This window comes from Lagopus muta, chromosome 18 (assembly GCF_023343835.1).
Source record: "Lagopus muta isolate bLagMut1 chromosome 18, bLagMut1 primary, whole genome shotgun sequence".
Classification (NCBI taxonomy): domain Eukaryota; kingdom Metazoa; phylum Chordata; class Aves; order Galliformes; family Phasianidae; genus Lagopus; species Lagopus muta.
Window position 1 is genome coordinate 2,214,557 of NC_064450.1, and position 24,503 is coordinate 2,239,059.

A 24,503-nucleotide genomic window follows, 5' to 3' on the forward strand; every position below is an offset into this window, starting at 1 on the left:
ACGGCGCTGGGGGTTTCTTGGTGCTTTCTAGTGACTTTTCTGGGACCTTCCAGTGTGGCTGCTTTGAGGTTTGGGGGTGGCTGTGAGCCGAGCAGCCCCTGTGCTGCTTCAGTTTCCCTCTGTGGGTGATGCATTTGAAGCTGGAGGGGCACATTCTGTCCCCAAACCCGCACAGCCCCCCTCGTGGAGCGGCCCCTTCCCAAGCGCGTGCAGAGCCGCGGGAGGCGTTGAATGAAGGCAGGCTGGGGGCTGAGTTCCACAGCGATGTGCACGTTTATTCCAGCTGCTCCTGCCCCCCCCACCCGTCCCCGTGCTGTGGGTGACGGTCAGATCGCGGCGGTGCAGAAGCAGTGGGGCCGGGGGGTCGGGGCAGTGCAGCACAGGGGGCGGAGCGGGGCCACGAAGCGTTCCCATGGACATAGTCCGTTTGTACACCAAGATCGGATGGAATGGCTCAAAATAAAACAAATATATATATATATATTTCTATATATACAAATATATAATATATATATATCTATGCCCACCAGATATATATATATATGTCATCTCTCTGAAAAGGATAAAAGGTGACTTTGTCTTTGCATGCACAACCAAAGCCTCTGCTCCACGCCACCAACCCACGACGACAGCAAACAGGGGACGAGGCCGTGCCCCGCACCCGCCTTATTGCTATGGGGCCATCCTCATATCCCAGCCACGGGGGTACGGAGCGGGGAGACGAGACCCCGGGCTGCTGCCCCACGTCAGAAGGGAATGGGGCTCCGGTGCCTCTCCAGCCCCGCTGCCACCACGAGGACGTGCCGGGGGGGGACATAGGCACCGAGTCACAAGGCAAAGTCTGGATAAGGCGAACCGAACCCCACTACGGAGCGGCAGCACCCGGTGCGGGGCTGGGGGCCGCAAGGATGGGCGGAGGGGACGCCGTCATAGGGCCGTGCTCTCCGAGTCCTCCTCCTCCTCTGCAGGGCCCTTCAGCTGCACTCTCTGCGCGGCGTCCAGCGGGTCCCGGCGCAGCGTGGCCTCCGCGCCCCCCAGGTGAATGGACGGCAGCTCGAAGTGCAGCAGACCTGCGGCAGGCACAGACAGCGGCGTGAGGGGCTGCCGAACGCGGCGAGGGGGGCAGGTACCGTTGTGTGCCGTGATTGATGGGTGCTGCGTGCTCAGCACTGTGGCCGGAGGGGCAGCGTGGGGCTTCTGTCCCCACCTGTGTGTCCCCACACCTGGCAGCACGTTGCTGGCCTTTGCTGAGCCTGGAGAAAGCCGCCCCGAGGACAACTGCTGCTCCTGCCTGGCTCCACCAGTAGCTGCTGGCTTCAAGGCAATGCCTGCACGCAGTGCTGGGATGCAATGTCTGAGTGTGCCAATATGGGAATGCAGTGCCGGGGAAGCACTGGGTGCAATGCTGGAGTGTAATGCTGGGGTTACACCAGTGCCTGGCTGCACCAATGCAAGATGGTTGCACCAATGCAAGAAATGCTGGGGTGCAATACTGGGGTTGCATCAGTGCTTGGATGCAATGCTGGTGTGCAGTGCCTGCCTGCACCAGTGTGGCATTGCACCAGTGCCTGGGTGCAACACTGGGGTGTAATGCTGGGGTTACATCCCAGGGGTCTCTGCCTGGATGCAGTGCAGTGCCTGGGTGCACTGACGTGTGGATGGAAAGCCGGGTGCACTGCTGAGATGGCACCCATGCTTGGATGTACTGCCATGGCGTGAGCTGCTAGAGCACCATGCCAGAATGCACCCTTGCCTGTCTGCAATGCTGAGATGCAGTGCTGGAGCAGCACTCGTGTGTGAGTGTGCTGATGGTTGGACACAATGTCTGGGTGCACCCACAGCTGGGCACAATGGGGACAACACCAGGGACACACCAGTGCTGGGCTGTGATGTCCACCAAAGCCCAACCCGTCTCCACACAGCTCCCCTGTTCAGTCTGCCCTCACAGGCAGGGCTGCACGCAGAGGGCACCACTGCCAGCCCAGCTACCAGCTGGGTGACCGGGACAGTGTCCCCAAAGCATCCCCACTGCCAAAGTGTCCCCATGGGCAAGGCATCACTGTGTGATGCTGAAGCTGCATGTGGGGGCTGGCTCTTGGGGACAGCACTGCTTAGGAGATGGGGACACTCATGCTGACCCCGGTGCTGCCCCCCACACTTGGCTCTGCAGCACAGACAGCACAGGGGGGACAAAACCCAGCGCCACCAGGTTGGCACACAGTGGTTGTGGCATCAGAGCTGTCCTGGGGACATTGCCAACCTCCTAGACACTGCCACCTTCCTGGGGACACTGTCACCTTTGTGGAGGCATTGCCACCTCCCTATGGGACATTGGCATCTTTCTGGGAACACTGCCATGTTCCCAGGGACACGGACACCTTTTGTGAGGACACTGCCTTCTTGTCTGGGAACACTGCCACCTTCCCAGCGATGTCACAACCTTCCTGAGGACAATGCCACCTTCCCAAAGATGCTGTTACCTTTCCAGAGACATTACCACCTTCCTGAGGACAATGCATGGACCTTCCAGGGCACAATTTCCTGGGCACACTTTCCTGGGCACATTGCCACCTTCCTTGGGGCAGTGCCACCTTCCTGAGCACACTGCAACCTTCCCAGGGATCTTGTCACCTTCCCAAGGACACTGTCATCTTACCAGGAACCCTGCTGTCCTCCTAAGGACACTGCCATCTTATTGGGCACACTGCCATCTTTCCAGGGGACCATGCTACCTTCTTGAGGACCAACCTTGTCATTGTTCCATGTGCACTGCCACCTTCCCCAGGACACTGCCACCTCTCTGAGCTCACTGCCACCTTCACAGGGACCTTATGACCTTCCCAGAAACTTCACCACCTTCCCAAGGTCACAGTCACCATCCTGGACACACTGTCATCTTCCTCAAGGATGCTGCCACTTTTCCAAGCTCACTGCTGCCTCCCTGGGCACACTGTTGGGCACAGTGTCACCTTCCCAGGGACCCTGCCACCTTCCCAATGTCACTGTCACCTTCCCAAGGATGCTGCCATCTTCCTAAAGTTGCTGTCACTTTCCTGGGTATATTGCCATCTTCCTGGGCATACTGTCACCTTCCTAGGGGCCTTGCCAACTTCCAAAGACATCGACATTGTCCAAGGATGCTGCCATCTTCCCAAGCTCACCGTCACTTTCTTGTGCACATTGTGACCTTCCCAAGGTCACTGTTACCTTTCTGGGCACATTGCTTCCTTCCCAAGGACCTTGTGACCTTCCCAAGGTGGCTGTCACCTTTCTATGCACACTGTCACCTTCCCAGGGACCCTGACACCTTCCCAAGGATGCCACCACCTTTCTGAGCACATTTCCAACTTCCCAGGAACCTTGTGACCATGCCAGGGACTTTGCCACCTTCCGAAGATCACTGCCCCACTCTCAATGACTGTCCCTTTCCCAAGGTGACCATCACTTTCCTCGACACATTGCCACCTTCCCAAGGACTCTGCCACCTTTCCAAGGTGACCATCACCTTCCTGGGCACATCATCACTTTCCCACGGATGCTGCCATCTTCCCAGCCACGCTGTCACCAAACCCCAGGGCGCAAACAGCCATCCTGCAGACTGGGCAGTGCCGCAGGGTCCCCACGGTGTCCCTGGGCAGCGGCCATGCCCAAGAGCGCTCTGAGCTCCCGGCACAGCCCGGCTGCGTCCCGCGGCGGCTGGGTTACCTGTGGGCACGCTCTCCCCGGGGGCCACGGCGTCGAGCAGGGGGGGCTCCGTGGGCTGGGGGCTAGAGCCGGACGTGCTGGCCGTGGGGGGCTGCGGCGGCGGCAGCGAGGGCCTCTGCCTCGGCTTGGGGACGGGTCGAGATTTGGTTACAGAGCTGCCCAGGGGAGGAAGAGGAGGAGGAGGAGGAGACGGGGAAGGTGCGGCGGCTGGGGACAGCTGACCTGAGGCCAGGCAGTAGCCTTGAGGGTAAGCGAGTCCATAGGGCGCGGGGGTGCCTGGCGGGGTTGGGGACAAGCTGCCGGGGGACGGCTGGCCCGCCGGCGGCTCCGATGTGCCCCCTGAGGAGGGCGCCTTGGGTGGGATGGGCGCCAGCTTCTTGGAGGCTGCGGGAGAGACAGACAGACAGGAGGATGGAAAGACGGATGGACAGCGGTCAGGGGACTGGGGGGTGGCACACAGATGGGTACCCACCTTTGCGTGGGGCGCGCGGGCTCTGCTCGGCGGGGGATGGTGGTGTGGCCATGGGCTGCTGCCCACCGCCCTTCTGTGCTGTGGAGATGGGGGATGGCTCCTTGGGCTTTAGTGTGCTGTGGAGACAAGGGATGGCAGTGAGAAGCTTTGCTCCCAAAGCCCTGCACCCAAAGCCCAGCACCAGCAGCATCCTTGTGCAAAGCACGCAGCTGGCGTGCCATGGGGCCACGGTGCTCAAGTGCACCCACTGAGCTGCTGTGCTTTAATTGCAATTTAAAGCAATTTCTTAGCACAGAGGCCATGCTGCAGCCAAGCCAACTCATGTCCAGCAGCCATCTCCCTGGAGACAGCAGGGATAAGGGACAGCCATGGTGGCAGGGGTAGTTACCTGGCCAGGTCGGCTCCCGCAGGCATGCGGCCACCCCCGGGGGGAGAGGGCAGCATGTGGGGCCGGGGGCTGGGAAGGAGCAGTGGGGCAGAGATGGGGAGCGGGCAGTGCCATGGGGCAAGAGAGCGTGGTGTGGGGACCAGCAGGGAGCAAGGCTTGGGGCGAGGGTGGGGGGTGAGTGGACGGGGGGAGCAGGAGGAAGAAGAGGAGGAGCGGGAGGGAGGAAGGCTCTGGCTGCAACCTGGCCAGAGGCGCAGTGCAGGTTGTGTCCAGGGCAGGGGACAGGGATGGGGACCAGGGGCCGGGGGCCCCCGCTTGTCCTCAGGGCAGGGGAGGCTGTAGCAGCAATCCGGCCAGGCGGGCGGCACACCACGCGTGCTGCAAAATGTCCAAAAAGATCACAGAACAGCAAAACGATAGAACAACAAAATAAAAAGAGACGTGAGCAGAAGCATCAGCAGGAGGGGGAATTGAGAGCAGCAGCAAGGCAGCAACACCAGGGGAGCAGGAACGGCCCCAGCAGGGCTCATGGGGCTGCTCAGAGGATCAGCCAACATCAAAACAGGGGGAGCCTGGGGGACAGCCCCTTCCCCACGGCTGCAGAGCCCTTTGGAGTGGGAGCTCCATCGCTGGGATGGAGCCCTTGGCATGTCCCCCTGGTCTGCAGGTGCCACCAGCAGCCTGGCATAGGGATGGAGGAGGGATGGGGTGAAGGCAGCAGCACCAGGATGGGTCAGCATGTTACAAGGGATGAGAGCAACGCAGAAGCAGATTGGCACAAAGGGCACTGAAGCGAGGCAGCAGTGGCACAGTGGAGGCAACCTGATGGGCATCCCCACTACAGGGAGAGGCTGTGGGGTACCCAGGGTGGGACTGCTCTAAGCATTGCCCTGTACCAGAACACAGCTCTTGGGTCCCTAACAAAACCCATGGGTGCTTGGCCTGCACTCTGCCATGCCACACAGCAGTCCTGCAGGGTGGCAGGAGAGGAAGGCTCTCCATTTTGGGGCAGGATGGCACAAGATAGGTGCTTTCTTCCATTTTGACCTACGTGAACCACAGAAGGACATGGATTTTGGGTAAAGAAAGAGCTCAGGGAACACTAGGCTCCTTTAGGATTTTGCTCTGATCACTGCAAGCCCAGCAGCTTACAGCTCAACACTGTGAGTGCAAGAGTCCTGTGGGGAAACCCAGCTCAGCTTGGTCCCAAGGGGGACATCAGAGGGACACCATGGGGACAAGCGTGCCGCAGACACACAGGGACACAGGTCCATACCTTGCCCGCTCGGCTGCGGGCGGGAAGCCAAAGCTGGTGGCAGGAGATGAGGGGCTGGCTGACACATCAGGAGCCTGCTCAGGGATGGGTGAGTGCGGCGTGGCGGGCAGCTCGGCGGGCGGTGCGGGTGGCTGCGTGGCCGGGGGGGTGGCAGGTGTCTTGCGTGCTCCTGAGGTGCCTCTACGTGCCACCCACGAGGTGTCCATCACCCTGACACCCATGCTGGGGACAGAGATGGAGCCTCAGCATCCGCACGGCAAGACGGGACCGCGCTAAGGCACCGCCGGTGTGCCAGCCCAATGCAGCTCCCATTGAGCCCCTGCAAATGTTTCTTCCACTGAGAAGCTGCTGGGAATAAATCCCCACGGCAACAGGGTGGGATGGCTTTGCAGGACAGGCTGGTGACACCAGCCATATCACCCATTGCCTTGGTACCGGGGCACCAGCATCCTCCCAGCACCCGCCCGGAACTGTCGTAGAGAACACCGTACCTTTGGATTTTCCTAAGGCTGCATGGACAGAAACAGATGGTTATTAGTGGTAAATAACCTAAAACCAGACATGGGGAGCTTGGAAAAGGTGCTAAGAAGACATGGGGCTTGGACTGTGGGCACTGGTAGGACGTGGTAGGAGGAACATATGATGAAGATGGGGAAGCCTCGGTGCAGGTTTCAGAACTGGGTCCACAGCACAAGAAGGGCACAGGAGGTGACACAGGGGCCAGCCTGCTCCCACCCCCAGCAGGTTTGGGGCTGCGACAAGCCCAGTTCTCATCCAAGCATCCTTAGATCTTATCCAAGTGCTCCCATATCTCATCTCAGCATCCCAGGGGGAAGAGTGCATCCCCAGCACGGGCTGCAGGGTCCTCCCATTGGAACCACCCATCTTGCAAGCGAATCCAACCCTGGGGAGCAATGCCAGCTCCCCGTCCCCAGCCCCAAACAGGCCCTACCCATCCTTCTTGTAAAACTCCAGCATCATGTTATCCGTGGCCACGCTGAGCGGCCGCCGCGCCTGGTCGTGCTGCTTGCGGTCAGCATGGTCCATGTCCGGGGAGGGCATGGAGCTGTAGTTGGCATTGTGGTTCACGTGCATGGGGCTGCCATAATTGCCGGTGACATTGAATTCAATGTCTGCGTGGAAAATGAGAGATGGACATCAGCCCGCTTGTCCCCAGCAATGGTGCTGGGCGCAGCAAGGATGCAGGGTGGAGGTGCTCCTGGCGCTATGTAAACCACAAGGTTGCCCACAACGGAGCCATGGAGTAGCTGGGTGCATCCCACTGCTCACATAAATCATGTTGGTCCTCTCACCCACCCTAGACACATGAAGCTCATCCAATGCCATCCCACCCCATTCCATCCCACTGCATCCCATCCACCTCATTCCATTTCATTGCATCCCACCCCATTCCATCCCACCCCATTCCATTCCATTCCATTCCATTCCATTCCATTCCATTCCATTCCATTCCATTCCATTCCATTCCATTCCATCCCACCCCATCCCACCCCATCCCATCCCACCCCATCCCATCCCATCCCATCCCATCCCATCCCATCCCATCCCATCCCATCCCATCCCACCTCATCCCATCCATCCCATTCCATTCCATTCCATCCCATCCCACCCCATCCCATCCCATCCCATCCCATCCCATCCCATCCCATCCCATCCCATCCCATCCCATCCCATCCCACTTCATCCCACCCATTCCATTCCATTCCATTCCATTCCATTCCATTCCATTCCATTCCATCCCACCTCATCTCATCCCATCCCATCCCATCCCATCCTATTCCATTCCATTCCATTCCATTCCATTCCATTCCATTCCATTCCATTCCATTCCATCCCATCCCATCCCATCCCATCCCATCCATTCCATTCCATTCCATTCCATTCCATTCCATTCCATTCCATTCCATTCCATTCCATCCCATCCCATCCCATCCCATCCATTCCATTCCATCCCATCCCATCCCATCCCATCCCATCCCATCCCATCCCATCCCATCCCATCCCATCCATTCCATTCCATTCCATCCCATCCCATCCCATCCCATCCCATCCCATCCATTCCATTCCATTCCATTCCATTCCATTCCATTCCATTCCATTCCATTCCATTCCATCCCACCTCATCCCATCCATCCCATCCCATCTCATCCATCCCACCTCATCCCATCCCATCCATTCCATTCCATTCCATTCCATTCCATTCCATTCCATTCCATTCCATTCCATTCCATTCCATTCCATTCCATTCCATCCCACCTCATCCCATCCCTTCCCTTCCCATCCATCCCATTCCATCTCACTGCATCCCATCACATCCCATTCCATCCCACCCCACCCCATCCCAAAGCAGCATGGGGCCCAGCCCACCTCCAGGAAAGAACCAGTCGGCGTGCTGGATGAGCGGCTCAATGATGCCCACAATCTGCAGGGAGACGGTCGTCATCATCTCCGTGATATTCCTGCAACACAGCAGGCAGCAGCTCGATGGCTTGCCATCTCACCATGCCTCAACCCCACTCCCTGCTGAGATCTGCAGCCCCCCATCCCTTGGCTCTACCACCCTCTGCTCTGCAGTACCTCCTGGAGTGCAGGAGCTGCTCCCATATTGTAGGAACAAACCTTCTGGCCCCACACCCATGGCCCAGAGCTACGGCTTCACCCCCATTCCCCCTTTGCACCCTTGTATCACGCCAGCCCATGGCCATACGCTACCCTTCTGCCTGTGGCCACAGAAGGTTGGGACCCAGCACGATGGCCACGTTGCTCGGCGTCATTTTGTTCATGTCCTGGTACTCAGTCAACTTGGCCAGGAATTTGATCAGGTACCTGGAGGGGTGAGCGCAGGCACGGTGAGGTGGGACGTGCCCTCTGCAGCCCCAGCACAGCCCCTCACCACCCCACGCTCACCTGATGTTGTTGTAGTTGGCCTTGGGCAGCTTCTCGCAAGCATTCCATAGGGCCTGCAGCCTCTTCTCCTGCTCTGGGATGCTATGGGAGGGGAAGAGCTGTGTGTCCCCAAGTCCACGAAACACCAACCTGCTATGTTTCATGTCAGGGCACTCATTCCTTTACCCAGCCACTGTATAGACGAGCATCTACACATACATCTACACCAAGGCCACTTTTGCTGTTTAGGCATGGCATGCCCAAGGAACATCACTAAGAGCCCCTGGACACTAACGTTGGCCACTGGGTCAGAAATAAGTCAAGGAAAGTGCCCAGATGGATGCACAGGAATGCCAGCAGACTCTGCACATGGGCTAAAAGCCCTTGTTCTCAGCACCCTCGCCCCAGGGGGAATTGCCATGGGTCAAAAATCTGCTTGTGAGGACCCTCCTGAAATTCAGTCCCAAGACCACTTCCCGTTCTGGACTCACTTGGAGGCCTGGATCCACTCCTCGTACAGCTCGAATGTCATCAGTGGCTCTGGCAGCTCACGCAGGTAGGACTTGAGTGCTCCTGCAGCACATTAGGTTTCATGGAGGCTCCTTGAAATCCAGCACCCTCTGAATTTTCACCCCACCTCTCCCCTCGTAGCTTCCCCCTCTCACTTGTACCTCCCCCAGCCCCTGTCTCCTTTTTGCCAGGCACATGCCCAGCACTGCCTTGTGCTGTGGGCACCCCATGCCCTCCAGCTCAGCACAGCCCCATGAAGGCCCTCGGTGCCTTCCCTGATAGGAACCAGAGCCCCCATTTTGCAGCACAGCAGGGAAGGGAAAAGCTCATTTGCATTTAAACCAAACTACGGCTTAACACAGTGCAGCAGGATGGGCTCTGCATGGAGGGAGCATCCTGCACCACCACAGAAGCAGCAGAGATAAGACTGTAAACTCCATGCATGTCCATCCTGCAGAGCGTCTCCTGCTCAGCACAGCCACATGGGGAGGGAAACTGGGGTCACTTGAGGCGCGTGCACCCAGTGAGATTTGGGCTTGAAAGCAGCCCCTGGGTGCAGAGCAGCACCCTCTGGGCACTGAGGCACCCCCCAGCCAACAGCCCCCACAGTCCCCACCTGCAATGGCATGCGGGTCAGCTGAGTACTCCTGCACGTCCACCACGCAGCAGTCCAGGGCAGCCTTCAGCTTCTTCAGCTTGGAGGCAGAAGGAGCCACACGGAACAGGCCCTTGGCACAGCACACGGGACAGCGTCGGCGCCGGGGGAAAACCCCCAGATCTCCCCTGGCCACTCATCCCCCTGCACGGGATGCAGCCAGGCCGTCCCCACGGCACCCACCTCCTCCTGCATGCCGCACTCCAGCAGCATGGTGACACAGGCCTCCACTGGGAAGGCGATCTCGCGCCCGCTGACAGCCAGGTGCTCCTCCAGTGGCTTCCCAAAGGACGGCTTCTCCATCCACGCTTCTGTGAGGGCACAGGGCTGACAGGTCGCACCCTGCGTCCTCCTCACCCTCGCCCTGGGCTTCAGCTCAGGTGTTCAGCAAGCACTGAAGTGTTGTTGCAACACCACAACCCTGAGTTTTCAGCCCAGCCAATTCAAAAGTGTCTTGTAAAGGTGAAATCCATGCAAAATGCAATCACATTTCCTGATCCTAATGCATAGGATCGAGAGGGAAGAACACAAAGGTCACTCCCTACCCAGACCTGGGTGGCTGCAGGGGCGACAGTGAGGTGACCCCATGGGATGGGGATATTCCCCCAGCTCAGGGACAAGGGGGATCACGGCTGCATCATGTCACACTGCGGGCTGATGCCTCAGCCTCCTTGCAAAGCCACCCTGCAAGGCGAGGTGATGGGCTCTGCGCCCCCAGCTCACCACTTGCCTTGAGCCCTGCATGCACTCACCCTGCTGGGCCTTGATCTGAGGCAGCACGTTCTGCAAAAGTGCCAGTGACTTCCTGTGGTACTCAGCTTGCACCTCGATCAGCTGCGGAGAGATGGCACAGACTGCACCCAATGTCACCTCCACGGCAAGGGCACGGGGTAGGGCAGCTGCAGAGCACAGCGGGATGGGGGGACCAGCAGAGTGCTCACCGTTTGGAAGTAGTTTGCATAGTCTATTTCTTTGGCCACGAAACTGTACATGTCAGCCGAGAGCTGGTCCTGTGGGAGCACGGAGGCAGGAGCTCACACCAAGCACCATGATGGCCATCGCTGCCCGTGGGTGACAACGTGAGCACTGACCCCAGGCTCCCTCCCTGCATCCGCAGCGCAGAGCTGTGCCCAGATGCCACACAACCAGCAGCATCACTTGACTTTGCCTTGTGCTGCACTTCATCCTCCCATACTTTGGTGTTTGCAAAGACCCCTGCCCTTGTGCCTTCTCAATACACTCTGCAGCTCCTTCATTGAACCACAGAACATCCTGAGTTGGAAGGGACCCACAAAGATCAAGCCCAGCTCCTGGCTCCATGCAGGAACACAATCAGCATGGGGATGGAGCAGATTTCTGAGGCCACTACCATACTGGCCGTGTTCCTGTTAGGGGCAATCTGTCCCCACAGAGCTCAGTGTAAGCAGTGAGGAGCTCCCTGACCCCTGAGGATGCTTTCAGACTGCTGAAGTCCATGGGATGCAGGTGACAGAGGAACCACAGCTGGCAAGCATCACCCAGATCTGGGATGGCACCTACTTTTGAGGGTGGCACATGCTGTGCACAAACACCCTACAGTGTCCAGTGAGCGCAGGAAGAGGGTCAGGGCTGTGACAGGGCTGCTCTGGACAGGGAACCAGCAAGGGAAGGGGTTTCTGGTGGTCAATGGGTTCGGCAGAGGGAGTGGGGTGATTCACTGCAGGCTTCCCACTGGGCTGCAAGGGGATGCTGCAGGCTGCGTGTGGAGCAGGTTTCCCCAAAGCACAGTGCCCCAGCACTGCACCCTTCCCCCCCACACTTCTGTCACAACCCAGGCTGACCCCATCCCAAGCCCTGGCCAGCAGTACCCTGCAAATCTCCACTCTGTTCGCTGCCTCCTCCATCTCCTCCCTGAGAGCATCGGCTTTGGCACCCGATGGCTGCAGGTTGCTCGACAGCCCCGAGGACTTTGCAGACTGCTGCCACCTGTAGACACAGGGCCGTGTCAGTGGGACACAGGGGACACACAGAGCTTGAGGGCAGCCTCAGGACCCTCTGCCAGACCACAGTGGTCCCCAGGGCTGAGCACCATGGTGAGGGTCTCAACCTGTGCTGAATGCATGCGCTAATCCCAGACACAAGTATCTCCAGCTTCAATTCAGCAATCATTTCCAGAAGGAGCCTCAGGCAGGTGGGATGAGAAAGGGAAGTAATGGGGCAGCAATGGGGCATTGATGCCCCTGCCCTGCAGACACCCCTGCACTTGTCCCCTTGTGCAGGAATGGGCAAACTCAGCAGTTTTCCAGCTGTTTGCAAACTGCCTCAGGAACAGCCCCATCTGCAGCCCCCAGGCCCCACCACAGCATCACCCAGAACATGGAGCGACACCAGAGGACATCCCACAGCCCCAGCAGAGCTCTGCCACCCCAGCACTGCTCTACAGCAGTAGACGCAACCGACTCTGTGCCTCCATGCAACAATTCAGCCAGACAGAGAGAAGAGTTAAAAATAAAGACTTGGGCCAGAAAAAACATCTCCTCTGCAGCGTGCATGGAAGGAGAAGAACAGAAATATTGGCTCATTGCAGAGCTTGACTTCAAGGCACACAGAGGCACAGCTGTGATCTCCCAAGGCTGCTGGCCCTTGGCCAGGGCAGCACTGGAGAAGCCCCACACAAGGAGTGATGCTGGCCCTGCAGCCAGCTCAGCCACGGTTCCCACCTCGTCCTCGAGGAGTCCATGTCCAGCACCAGCTTCGCTAAGTGCTTCCTCTGCTTCTGGATATTTGGGATTTCCACCTGCAGCAACACATGGGTGGAGGAGGAGAAAAAAAAACATGGAATCACTGCAGCATTAGAAAGGCAGTGCAACCAACCCTTCCTCTGTGGTGTTCAAAGCCCCTCGATCCTAACACATGTGCAAAAACCCCATCCCTAAAAGAAGCATCCTTTGGTCAGTGCGGCCTCCTGTGCCAGGAAGGCCGGCTGAAGGCAGAAAAAGGCTGCCAGCATGTGCCAGCACAGCAGCAAGTCTTGTCATGCACCAACAGTGAGTGCCAAGGGCTTTGCAAGACCCGAAAGCCCCAGAGCTCAGCCTGGCCCTGCTCGCCTCTCCCGGTGTCAGCTCCATAAAGTTGAGGGAAGATGAAATCAGAATGGAGCCCATGGCATTTCACAAGACATAAAAGAGGGGGGGGGACAAGAGCATTTGGCAAAATTAAAAAGAAAAAAACCCAGAGAGTTGGCATCAGGAGGAAAAAAACTCTCCAAACAACAACCTTGCTTGGAAACGCGTTTCAGCAATACAAGCGCACACGCCTCTGCCTTCAGGAAAGCAGAAAAGAGCAGCACAAGGAGGACAGGAGAGCCCACAGCGGGGACAGCCAGCCATGCCCACCTCAGCCAGCACGAAGAGCGGCTCGATGACGTCCCTCTCCACCTGCAGCTCGAATTGGATGAGCTCCTGCGCCAGCTTGTCCTCCGCCTCCCCGCACAGCCGCAGCATCTTCCTGCAAGGCACGCACAGCTGGGGCAGGGGTGCGCTGGGGACAGCAGTGCCACGGGGACACGGCGACGCCAGCACCTCTTACCCCAGCAGGGAGTCATCGCCCAGCACGGCCGAGCCCTCCGTCAGGCACTGCGCCAGCGTCGTCAGCGGCAGCTTCTTCTGCAAAGGGAGCGCGGTGCCGTCAGACCCTGCGCACCGCAGGCAGCCCGCGCCTCGGGCACGGCACAGACATGTGCACCCAACTGCAGAGCTCACCGAGCGCTTGTCGGCATCCACGCCCTGCTGGCCTTGCAGGCACGCCGTCAGCTTCTTGTGGGTGCTGTGGGACACCTGCTTCACCAGCTCCAGACGCTTCTCCACCTGTGGGCACAGAGGTGGCCGTCACCGCCCTGTCCCGTCCTGTGGGGCTCTTCCAACCAAAGGGAGTTTGGCTGAGAGCTTCTCTCCCCAGGAGGACTTTGCTTGATCCAAACTGGTGGACCTCCCCACACCTGGGGCGGAGAGCTGCCCGGTTTGCCATGGCCTTGTCTGAGCTGGGAAGTTGATCCCAAAGCTCAGTGAGATGAGTCACTGAGCATCAGCAAACACGATCAGCCCAAGAACAAAGCCGGGAGCATCGAGGTGGGGGGGGTGGAGGGGGAACGAGCAGTGAAGCAGAAAGCACAACATCTGGAGGATCATCTGGGAGAACAACCAACCCACACAGTGCCACTGTCCCCCAGCATCTCCCTCCCCAGGTGTGACCCCCCCCCCCAAGGACAGCCACGGCCAAGAACTGCACCCAAAGCCGATACAGCCACGTCCCACACCCAGAGCCAGGCAGCAGCACTTCACCTGCAGCAGATCTTCGCTCAGCACCTCTGTCTTCTCAGCCCTGCAGGAAAAGGTTGAAAATTAGAGGTTGGTGATGGGACAGCGTGAAGTCCTGAGGGGAGGGGACTGCCCCCCTCTGCTCCAGATGGAGCAGTGTGCCCAGCCCCGGTGCAGTGCTGAGCTCCCCTGGGGATGGGGCTGTTTTTGCTGCAGAGAGGCAGATGTGCACAACTTACCCGCAGACCCAGCAGCCACTGCATGCACTGATGCTGCACTGCTGGGTGATAAGGGAACAGTTACACCATGGCACGGTGTAATGCGTGTTCATAACCTGAGGGGCTTTTTACAGCTTTGGTAAATCATTACTTCTTTAAAAACCAATCTGTGCCACGATGCGCTTGGACAGAGTGTGGAACTGAGCTAAAATGCAAAGGTCAGTTATGCTCTCCATGTTCAGCACTGGTTAACATGAGGCTGCAGCACAGCCACATCCTCTGGCCTCCTTCCTAACAGCACCCAAACTGCCCCAGCTCTCCTTGCCTTTCAATATCTGAGACTGTTTTCTCAGCAGTGAGAGAACGAGCTGCAGAGGTGAAGCACTGAAAAGGTGGAAACAGAGCAAGAATGAGGAAATGAAGAATGTGAAAGTAGAAGTGAATCATAGAATGATAGAATCATAGAATGGCCTGGGTTGAAAAGGACCACAGTGCTCATCCAGTTCCAACCCCCTGCTGGGTGCAGGTCGCCAACCAGCAGCCCAGGCTGCCCAGAGCCACATCCAGCCTGGCCTTGAATGCCTGCAGGGATGGGGCATCCACAGCCTCCTTGGGCAACCTGTTCCAGTGCAGAGAAGAATAATGGAAAAAAAGCTGAAAGGCTGTGGCAGCAGCACAGCTCCCAGCAGGGCAGGGATGTCTGTGAGGTCGTTGGTGAGCACGCTGAGTTCAAAGCCTTTCTGGAAATGTGAATTAACGGTGCTAAATCTGGCTTGCATACGAAACTTGTCACAGTGTCCAATTTAAGGCAGTTTATTTGAAGGAGGCACAGAGAGCCCATCTGGTTCCATTAAAAAGTTGGATTTAGATGCACGCATTGCGATCTCCTGTATTTGGAAAGCAATGGATCAGCTCTTCAGCTGCTGGGGGTACGGCCCCAGGGATCCAGATGCTCCTCTGGGACTCCCAAACCCTTTCAGGGAGCTGTTACTCTGCCTTCCAGAGTGAAATCCCTTCGGTCATCCATGCCTTGCATTATTTAAGCACCTTCAAGGCACTGTGCAAACACCTGTGCCCAGGTGTGGAGATGGATGAAGGCAGCCGTGTAGAAAAGCAAAGATTTTTATGCCCAGCCATAAGGGCAGGTGAGAAATGAGCCACTGGGGAAGGCGGTTGCTTTGGATCCCTTGCATTTAAAAAACGAAACAAAACAAAAGCAAGAGCTGCTCAGATTTTACTCATCTCCTGCAGATCACCTTCAGTTCTTTTGGGCAGAGATGGAAATTGTACAAAATTATCCCGAATATGAGAGAAAGCAGCAAAAACCCAAAGGCAACAGAGGGCAAACCCACACACAGCACCCACACGGTGCTCCCCACCCCAGGCACCAGGAGCAGAACACATTCAGCATCGTGTACCTGCTGTACAGAAGCAGATAGAGCAGACGTGGTGCTCTATTCTACTTCCATGGAGAGGAAGGAGAGAGCAGAGAGACATGAGAGCATCGTGCACATTCACCCATTCACAGCTCTGGGAGCATAGCATGGCTGCCACCTCCTCCATGCCCACTTCAGCCCCAGGTGCACTGAGCAATTTGCTCCTCACTCACGTCCATGCAAACAGCCATCACCATTCAGAAAATGCTCCAAAAAAAGCAACACTTTTTATGTGCTTTCTCCTTTTCTGGACAGCATAAGATGGGTTTGCACTTTGCCTGGGGCTGTCCAGCTCCAGCAGATCTCTCCCAGCCGTCACAAAACGCCACGTGCTAGGCTGTAATGCATGTGCAGGAAGCAGAAAACAACACTGCACATGGGCTAACAAAATCTGGCCTTGTTCTGCTTTCAAGCACTTGCAGCACAAGAAAACCTCCATGCCCATAACACCTGGCCCAGCACCCACACCCTGCCTGACCGCAGGGCTCTGCGTGGGTTGGGAGCCCACCAGCAAACAGCCTGGCTGTGCAGAAGGGGGAGAAAAGAAGGCTGAGAGTCCTTTTCCCGCTCCTCTGTCTGAAGGTTCCTGTTTCTGTTCCAGAACACTGAGAAAAACCCAGAATCGATTCATCTCATCCCTGTTTGCTCCCACCGGCAGCGCTCCAGAATCTGGAGATGACACCCAGGGGTGTGAGAACCAAGCAGCATCTCCAAACGCACATCAGCCCGGAACGAGCCGTTCCAGATTGCTTTTTCACACGTAAAGACTATAAGGAAAAAAATAAATCACATCATCTTACTCCACTGACATCAGATTGTATTGCAGCTCTGAGCCGGAAAAATCCCATTCTACCCGTGATGTTTCCAGCACCTCAGCCTATAATGAACATGGATTTGGAAGGGCTGCTGTGCCTCCTTCCTGCTGCTGGCTTTACTGTCCCCCACGGGTGCCTCCAATAACTCTGCCCTACAAAAACTCGCTCACATCCAAAGGAACCCATTGGGAAAGCAGTCTGGCAGCAGCATTGCTTCTTGCAGATGAACCCCGTGCCCCAGGAATGCCCCCAGCCCCCCCAGGGCCCAGACTATGCACTGTGCTGGGCAGGGGGGATTAGCAGCTCTGTGCTCTCCCATCTTTCCGCCAGGCACAGAGCACGCTCCTCCCCTTCCCCTCCACACTCCCACCCCAGAGCTGTTTTTCTCAGCACAAATCCAGGCAATTCTCAGCCTCGGTCACCATGCAGACTCTTGGGTCGCTGCGAGCATCTGGGAGAAAGGAGACAATTAGTACATGGAGTTGGAAGCAAACGAGCGGGGGATGCAGCTACAATTTGCTTGGCGTTGGCTTCTGTGAAAACTAATTGTTGCCACCGGAAATCAACACCTATCGAGCAAATTAATTTGATTTAGTGATAAACATGACATAATCTCCCAAGACAAAATTGCGCACTGAGCCAGGAGCTGCAGCGAGCCGTCTGATTCCCTGGAGCATCTCATCCCAGCGCCAGCAGGCAGAATCCAGGCTTCCACATCACAGCATGCTCCCAAACCGGGGTGAGATGTCTTCCCTGGGGCTGAGCCCTGCTGCTGTGGCACTGGGAGGGGTGGAGGAGCGCTCCAGATTCTGCCACGATGCCCCCATGTATGGGCATCACTATACAGCTATGCTTCACCACAGAGTGAGCTCTGGGGATGAACCAACCAACCAATACAAGAAGCACAGCCTCGTATTTTGGCCATTTCAAACCCCATTCAGCATTTTGCTGCACTATTCTCCCCAAATGGGAAAACCATCCCCCAGAGTCCATGCAGCTGGGATACGGGTCTGTCAGCCGCGGGGGCTGCATTGCATCCCACGGACAGCCTGCAGTGCCAAGGACGGGTTCCCAAGGACAGGAAGGAGGGCAGGGCTGAGCAGCTCCACACCTGCCTCCAGCAGCTCCACCTGCAGCCCTGGGTGCCGGCACCCCTGGGTGAGGTTTTGCCACGCAAGGTTCAGCGTGCAGCTCGGGTAACCCAGGGCACTGGTTGACTCTGCTGATGGGGAATGAGTCAGAAGGAGGCTTTAATTAAGGCACAGCCCTGCGTGCAGAGCTGCTGCCAGGACCACGCAGAACCAGGGCCAGACCCTGCGTGCATCTCCTGCCCCCACCCCAGCACACGGATTTGGCAAATCCCTGCAGGTTCGGGGAGCCGGGAGGAGCGACGGTGATTTATGTGCAATTTGGGGACAAAACATTCAGACTGCTCCATTAATATTTCATTGCTCCATTCGCCAGCGCTGTCGGCTGAGGAGGATAAAAATACCCGGCTGGCTGCCTGCGTCCTCTGCCACCACATCTCTGCTCCCCGAGCCCAGTGAGCCCAGGGTCTGCCTGGGGTGGGCAGTGGGATGAGGGGCTGCAGGTTGACAGCAAGCTGCACCCCACAACACACAGCACGCCGAGCCCTGCTGCAAACCCCATCGGAAAATCCTTGGTGATGCAGCTCGTCCTCACTGCCTCCATCCTTCCTTCTTGCAAGGCTGCATGCAGAAAAAAGCCTCTCTATTTAAAGCCTGTAGCTTGAAGCGTAGGCATCCTGATGCTTGAGGAAAAGGCTCTGCCCAGGAACAGAGCTTGCTGCCCCCCAACGCCATTCCAAAACAACCCCAATGAGGACACGTCCCCCCGCTTCCCTCCCTCCACGACTGCATTCCCAGCTGCCTGCTGTGCCTTCAGGCACCCAGGAGTGTCACTTTGCATGAGGCTGCTGCTGCCCGTTCCCTTCCTGACAGAGAGAAATCGGCACTCAGACAGTTCTGGAAACCTGGCGGGTGCTGCGTGTGCAGGAGCAGCATCACAGCCACTCCCCATGGCCTTGGCAGCCCCACACATGGAATGGGGAAGCACAGGAATAAAGCAGGAACACTCAGCGAGCATCACAGCCACTCGCTGATCTCTCTTCCCTCTTTTCACCCCACGGAGATATGTATTACATCCCCTACAGACCAGACACATCCAGGCTGGGTGATGCTCCAGGCTGGGCACCGAGTGCGTCCCAGGGATGAGCACCTCTGGTTCTCCACCTCCTTCAAACAAAACCAGGATTCTCACAGCCTTGTGTGTTTGTTTTTGTAAGAGGGCTGGGAAAAGGGCTGTGAGGGGCAGCAGGGACAGAGCCAGCCTTGAGACCAGGAAGGTGCAGTGGAGAAGGAGGGGAGGCAGCAGAGGACAACGGGAGAGGATGGCGGAGTGGGACAGTGCTGTGCCAACTGGCCATTTCCTTCCTCACTTCTGCCCTCTCTCCTTGCCCTTCCCCTTTTTCTATCGTGGTAAACAAAAGGAGTAAACGGCGCAGCGCAGCCTTTGGCCCCCATCCAAAGCTCGAGGTGCTGAGGAAAGGGCAGCTGTGTGGGGAAGGGGCAGTGCTGCTCCTCTGGGTGCTGCTGCTTCCTGGAATGGGGAACCAAAGGGGTTTCCCCGAGTTACAGCACTGCTCAAAACACGATTTTAATACAGGTGCATGGCTCAGGTGCTGGCTAGGTAAAGTAATAACGGGGACAAGTGTGGGAGTGGCAGGACGGATCGGTCCATTAGCTGCAAGCCTAGCACAAGCCATGGCAGCGATGTCCTTAAAGAGGGGCACAGCACCCAGCTGCCTCCCAGGCACACCCCATGGCAGGAGCACGGGGCTGGGGATGGCTTTTATCCCCTGCCCCCAGCCCTAGTTCACACTCACTTGGGGAGAAAGCAACTACATCCACAGGGCTTGCTGGGAGGAGTGGGATCAGCACTCCTCCCATCTTCGTGGCACAGAACAAACTGCCCTCAGCATCCCCACTGCCCCTTACAGCAACTTGAGGGATGGCGTCCATCTGCAGCACGGACCCTCCAGCACCCATCCAGGACACGGCCCCATCCCCAGGGTGGCAGCACCGCAGGGATGTGAGCCCCGCACCCACAGACCCAGCCGGTCACAAGACAGTGCTGCAGCAGAGCACGGCAAAGGATTACTTATTTATTTGCCTGCTGAAAAGCCTGTGCACGAGCGGGAATATTGCAAACATGGGCGACAGGCTGGCTGCTGCGTGTGAGCCCTACAGAGCAGAGCTTCCCCCGGTCGGTCCCCAGCCTGGAGAGCAGAGCACAAACCGCCCCGCAACGCTCCGAGCTGCGAATTCATGCTCCTGCCTGCGTCACCTGCCACGAGCATCTCCCAAACGGCCGTTACCCGGAGCGCTGCGCCCGCCCCCAGCCCAGCAGCGAGGCAGGAGGGCTCTGGGGCTGGCGGTGACCCCATTTTGAAGGCTGACGCGTGGGACACACAAGGTGCTGGCAGCAGCTGTGTTCCTCCAGCCCAGTCCCTGCTCCTCTTGAAGGAACCGAGCCCGGCGCAGCCCCCTCCATCCATCCCCGTGCTCCTGCTGCACGGCGCCGGTGGGGAACTGCGGCCATCTGCGGCCGTGCTGTGGGGATGTGTGACTGCACAGCGCCGTGGGATGAGGCACAGAGCTGCTGCCACTCGTCCCTATCACTCATCTCGGGAAGGAGGAGAATGGAGGGATGATGGATGCAGGGATGGATGTAGGGATGGAGGAGTGGATGTAGGGAGGGATGCAGGGATAGAAGGAAGGTTGCACGGAGGGATGGAGGGATATACGCACAGCCATGGGAACACGGTGGCAGCCCCACAGAGGACACAAGGAGCAGCCCCCTGTAATGGGGTGCCTGCACACAGCCCTGCCCCAGTGCCGGTGCCACCCGCCCTGGTGCCGTGTTGGAGTCGCGAAAGAAAAAAAACCAATAAATCCTTCCACCACCACCCCCCACCGCTGCAAAATCTCAGGAATTACACAACAACCGCCTGCAAAGCCGCGGGTCTGGCCTTCGGCCCGGAGAGCATCACAGCACCCACACACCCCCACAGGCACCCCAACGCGTGCCACCCCGCACCACGCCGGCCCCAAAAACCCCGCGCTTCAGCCGGGGGGAGCCCTCGAGGGATGGGTGCGGCCGCATGCAGGGATGCCGGGGGGAACACCGGAGGGTGATGGAGGGCTGGGGTTGGGGTAGGGGAGCGGTGGGGTGCGATGTGCTCCGGAGCTGGGGTGCGGGGCGGGTGCGGGCAGGGTGCAAGTAAGGCGCAGGCAGGGTGCGGGCGGGGTGCAAGTATGCAGCAAGGGGTGCGGGTGGAGGTGCGGGGCAGGTGCAGGCGGGGCGCACGGCCCGTCCCCGTCCCTACCTGCCCACGGTCTGGTTGGCGAGCTGGCGCATGCGATTGAATTGCTTCTTCATGGTGGCGGCGGCGCGGGCGCCCCTTACGCGGCCGCGGGCGGGCAGAGGGGAACCGCTCCCGGCGCCCCTCCCGCATCCCCGCCCGGCGCGCACCGGGCCGAGCCGAGCCGAAGCGGGCCGAGAGGGGCCCCGCCGCCCCCGCGCCTCCCTCCGCCTGCGCGGGCCCCGCCGCCGCTCTCCGCGCCCCCCGCTCCGCGCTGCCCGCCCCGCGCCGCACCGCCCCGGCCGCGGCGGAGCTGGGAAATGTAGTCCCGGAGGGATCGGCCGGGAGAGGGGATTTCAGCCGGCCAGGCTGCCCCTCGTGTCCCTGCGGAACCCTGCGGCGTTCCTACAGCATCCCACCGCATCGCCAGCACCTCCCCGTGCTCAGCATCTCCCTCCGTGCGGCGGAGGGAACTGCGGAAACTTAACCTGGAGAAAAGGAGGCTCGGGGGGCACCTTATTGCTCCTTACGACATCATGAGGTTGTGGCGAGGTGGGGTCGGTCTCAGCTCCCAAGGAACGAGCGACAGGACAAGAGGGAATGGCCTCACACTGCATCAGTGTAGGCTGGGCATTAGGTAACATTTCTTTGTGGAGAGGGTCGTGAAGCGATGGAACAGACTGCCCGGGGACATAGCTGAGTCCTCGGGATCCCTGCAGGGATCTAGAAGGTGTGCAGATGTGGTGCCTGGGGACATGGTTTAGTGGTGCACTTGGCAGTGCTAGCTTAATGGTTGGACTTGATGCTGGAAGCCTTTTGCAATCCGAATGCTTCTAAGACTCTCTGGATCTATCCCCCTGTGATCCCCAGCATCCTCACAGCATCCCACCAGCATCTCTCAGCATCCCCTATTGCCACTGTTGGAGCCCCACAGCTTGGAGTTCTGTCCCTGCATGGTGCAGGGTGAGCTGGGCGTTTCCCTCTGCTGGGACAGTTCCTAAGCAGTGATCAATGCCAGCCCTGCTCCTTTTATTTCCTGGAAATTCAGTGCTCATCCAGTGGGAAAAGCTGAGAACTGCAGTGCTAATGGACAGCACACACATCTTGGCAGCTCAGTGCAGGCAGCACCGGCCCTGGGAGTCCCACACTGTGCACTCTGCCATCCCCCCCTGTGCCAGGTGCCATCTGAGGACATTTGCAGGTGGAGGGCTGAGCACGTTTGCCAAGTAACTGTTGTCCCTCCCTTCTCCCCTCCCTCATTGCCACTTTTGGCCAAAATCTGTAGTATTCTTCCCCATGGTTTCATTCCCTCCCAAGCCAGTGTAATTCCATGCCACGTGCTGGTACGATGGCTGCACCCCACACTGTGCACCCCAAACAAGCTCCTTTGGGCCACTCTGCCTGCCAGTGTACTTCTGGAGTGAGCTTCTGAGTGTCTCCAAGGCTCCTTCTTTTGCTCTGACATACCCCAAAAGCTAAGGCTGCACTGTGGCGATGCTCACTGGCCATGGCAGGGCAGAGTGCTGCTCCAGGCTGGCTCTGGGGCTCGCCAAGGCAGCAGGGCACCCCTCTGCCTGCAGACTCATGGCTGGCCCACCCCTACCATCCCTGCCTCACCAGCCCGTGCTGCTGCACCTCCAGGATCAGACAGCATCGGCTCAGATTGGTCAGAGCCCATTAGCATCAGAGCCAGGCATGCCAGTGGGAAAAAATATGGGCCAACAACCCCATGTGAGCAGGGCACCGTCCCACTGCCCACACCCTTGGGCTCCTCCTGACCCACATCTGCTCCTGGGGAGCCAACTTGCCACCAAAATATGTCACAGGCAGATGCAACTCTGCAGAGAAGTTCCCTGGAATGGCTTCCATGCACCTCTGTTCTCAGTTTCAGGAAGCAGAGATAGAGGTGGTGAGAGCAGTGCCCTGCAGTCCTGCAGCAGAAGGGTGGGAAGGGAGCAGAGGTGGTGGGCAGCAGGAGCAGCAAAGCTTGCAGCAAGGCTGCCCACTGTGTCAGCTGGGCAGTGACCCTCATGCAGCATTGAGACCTGACCGGGCCTGTCTGCATCCATTGTGCTGTGACACCACAGATCCTGAAGTGCACTGGAACTGCAAAGCCTCTGCCTGCTGCATGGCACTGCTCTGCCACATCTGGGTCACTGTGCTCAGCTTTCTGCTTCATGCAGTGTAAATAACCATCAGACCTGTGGCCGTGGGCAAGCACTGGCAGGGCACGTTCCCAGCCTGCAGCAAGCATCCCTCCCTTCCCTGCATGCCTGGCTCTGCTGTGCCCAGGGCTTGGCCCTGCCATCTGCTGCCCTGGCCGGAGATGCCCTCCTCACTGCGCAGCACATGGCACTGCAGCTATTGCTCTATGGGTATTTGTGCAGCCCTTCTGTAGGAATCCCACTCACCTCACGTGCCACCAGCAGCCACACGGGAGCCAGGACCAAACCCCTGGCAGAGGGCTGCTCTGGGAGCCCCATTCCCAGGATGTTTTCCCTATTACAGAAATGCAGAGGAGGGTGTTTGTGTTTCCAGCCAAGGCTGCAAAGCCTCACTTACCACTGCTCTGCTCCCAGCACCTGGATTGTGCCTGGCCACAGCTGGGCAGCACAGCTCACAAGCACACACAGGGCTGCACGCTGCACCCCGCTGCTCGCAGAGGGGCAGGGAGGCATTAAGGTGCTTTGCAGATGATTTTGTTCTCGCTCTGCTATGCACAGCCAAGACCTCAAGCAGAGCAGCTTCAGCATGCCCTGGCTGTGGGCAGCTGGCAGGGGAAAATTGCATTAGAATGGTATTAATTGCCTTAGTGCAGCACGACAGCTCACTCAGAGCCTGCAGAGCCCAAGGGATGCATGAGGTCAGGGGAAGCCAAAGCTCTGCTTTGTCCCAAGGCTTTGCATCAGCACAGGAAACGGATTGTCCTGGAGTCTGTGCAGACCTCATCCTTGGAGATATCAAAGCCCAACCAGGTGCAGCTGCTGGGGATGGCGAGGTGACCCTGAGGGGCTTCAGCCTTGCTGGGTTTGTTCTGAACGACAAGTCCTTTCTTTTCTTTGTGGTGACGTCACATCAGTCTGCCCATGGGGCTTTTTTACTGACCCTTTCCTTCTATCTCAGTTTTGGGGCAGAAAGGTCCCATGCAGGGTTCCCTAAGGGATCCCAAAGCCCTGCAGCATGCTGGCTTTCTTCTAATCCCTTCTCTCCCAAAGCCCCTGTACAGAAATCACTACAACGATGTAGCACCAAAGCCTGAGGTCCATAAAAAGTGGATGGCTCACTTCAGGTCCCAGTCCTTCCAGGTGCTGAAGCAAAAATGCAATGAGTGTGAGCTCTGCCTGCAGAAAAGGGTTTCCCATTGGATTTAAACTTTGCAGTCCATGGTAATCCCCTTCCCCAAGGCTGTTCTTGTGTGGTTCTTGGGCTGCTGTGGGAAAAG

General features: G+C 58.2%; 1 protein-coding gene across 12 annotated transcripts; it reads right to left on the bottom strand.

The window, feature by feature from the left end:
- Positions 1 to 102: 102 nt before the first annotated feature.
- Positions 103 to 21,274, bottom strand: ARHGAP44 (Rho GTPase activating protein 44). 12 transcript variants are annotated; one of them, XR_007380480.1, is made up of 23 exons: positions 14,448 to 16,728; positions 14,233 to 14,272; positions 13,654 to 13,758; positions 13,481 to 13,557; positions 13,288 to 13,399; positions 12,613 to 12,689; positions 11,761 to 11,878; positions 10,855 to 10,923; positions 10,666 to 10,747; positions 10,097 to 10,224; positions 9,875 to 9,986; positions 9,240 to 9,321; positions 8,770 to 8,850; positions 8,575 to 8,688; positions 8,230 to 8,321; positions 6,794 to 6,974; positions 6,333 to 6,350; positions 5,842 to 6,063; positions 4,566 to 4,943; positions 4,178 to 4,293; positions 3,928 to 4,089; positions 3,706 to 3,829; positions 963 to 1,070 (listed from the first exon to the last, which is right to left on the bottom strand). XR_007380480.1 is itself a non-coding variant. In XM_048965149.1 (22 exons), exons 1-22 carry the CDS (start codon positions 21,136 to 21,138, stop codon positions 928 to 930), a joined length of 2,784 nt encoding a protein of 927 aa, XP_048821106.1. In that variant the 5' UTR covers positions 21,139 to 21,250; the 3' UTR covers positions 103 to 927. The 12 variants fall into 12 exon arrangements, 11 of the variants coding, with proteins under 11 accessions (XP_048821106.1, XP_048821104.1, XP_048821102.1 ...); XM_048965149.1 differs by lacking the exon at positions 14,448 to 16,728 and adding an exon at positions 21,086 to 21,250 and having other exon boundaries at positions 103 to 1,070; positions 3,706 to 4,089; XM_048965147.1 differs by lacking the exon at positions 3,706 to 3,829 and having other exon boundaries at positions 103 to 1,070; positions 14,448 to 14,554.
- Between the last annotated feature and the right edge of the window lie 3,229 nt (positions 21,275 to 24,503).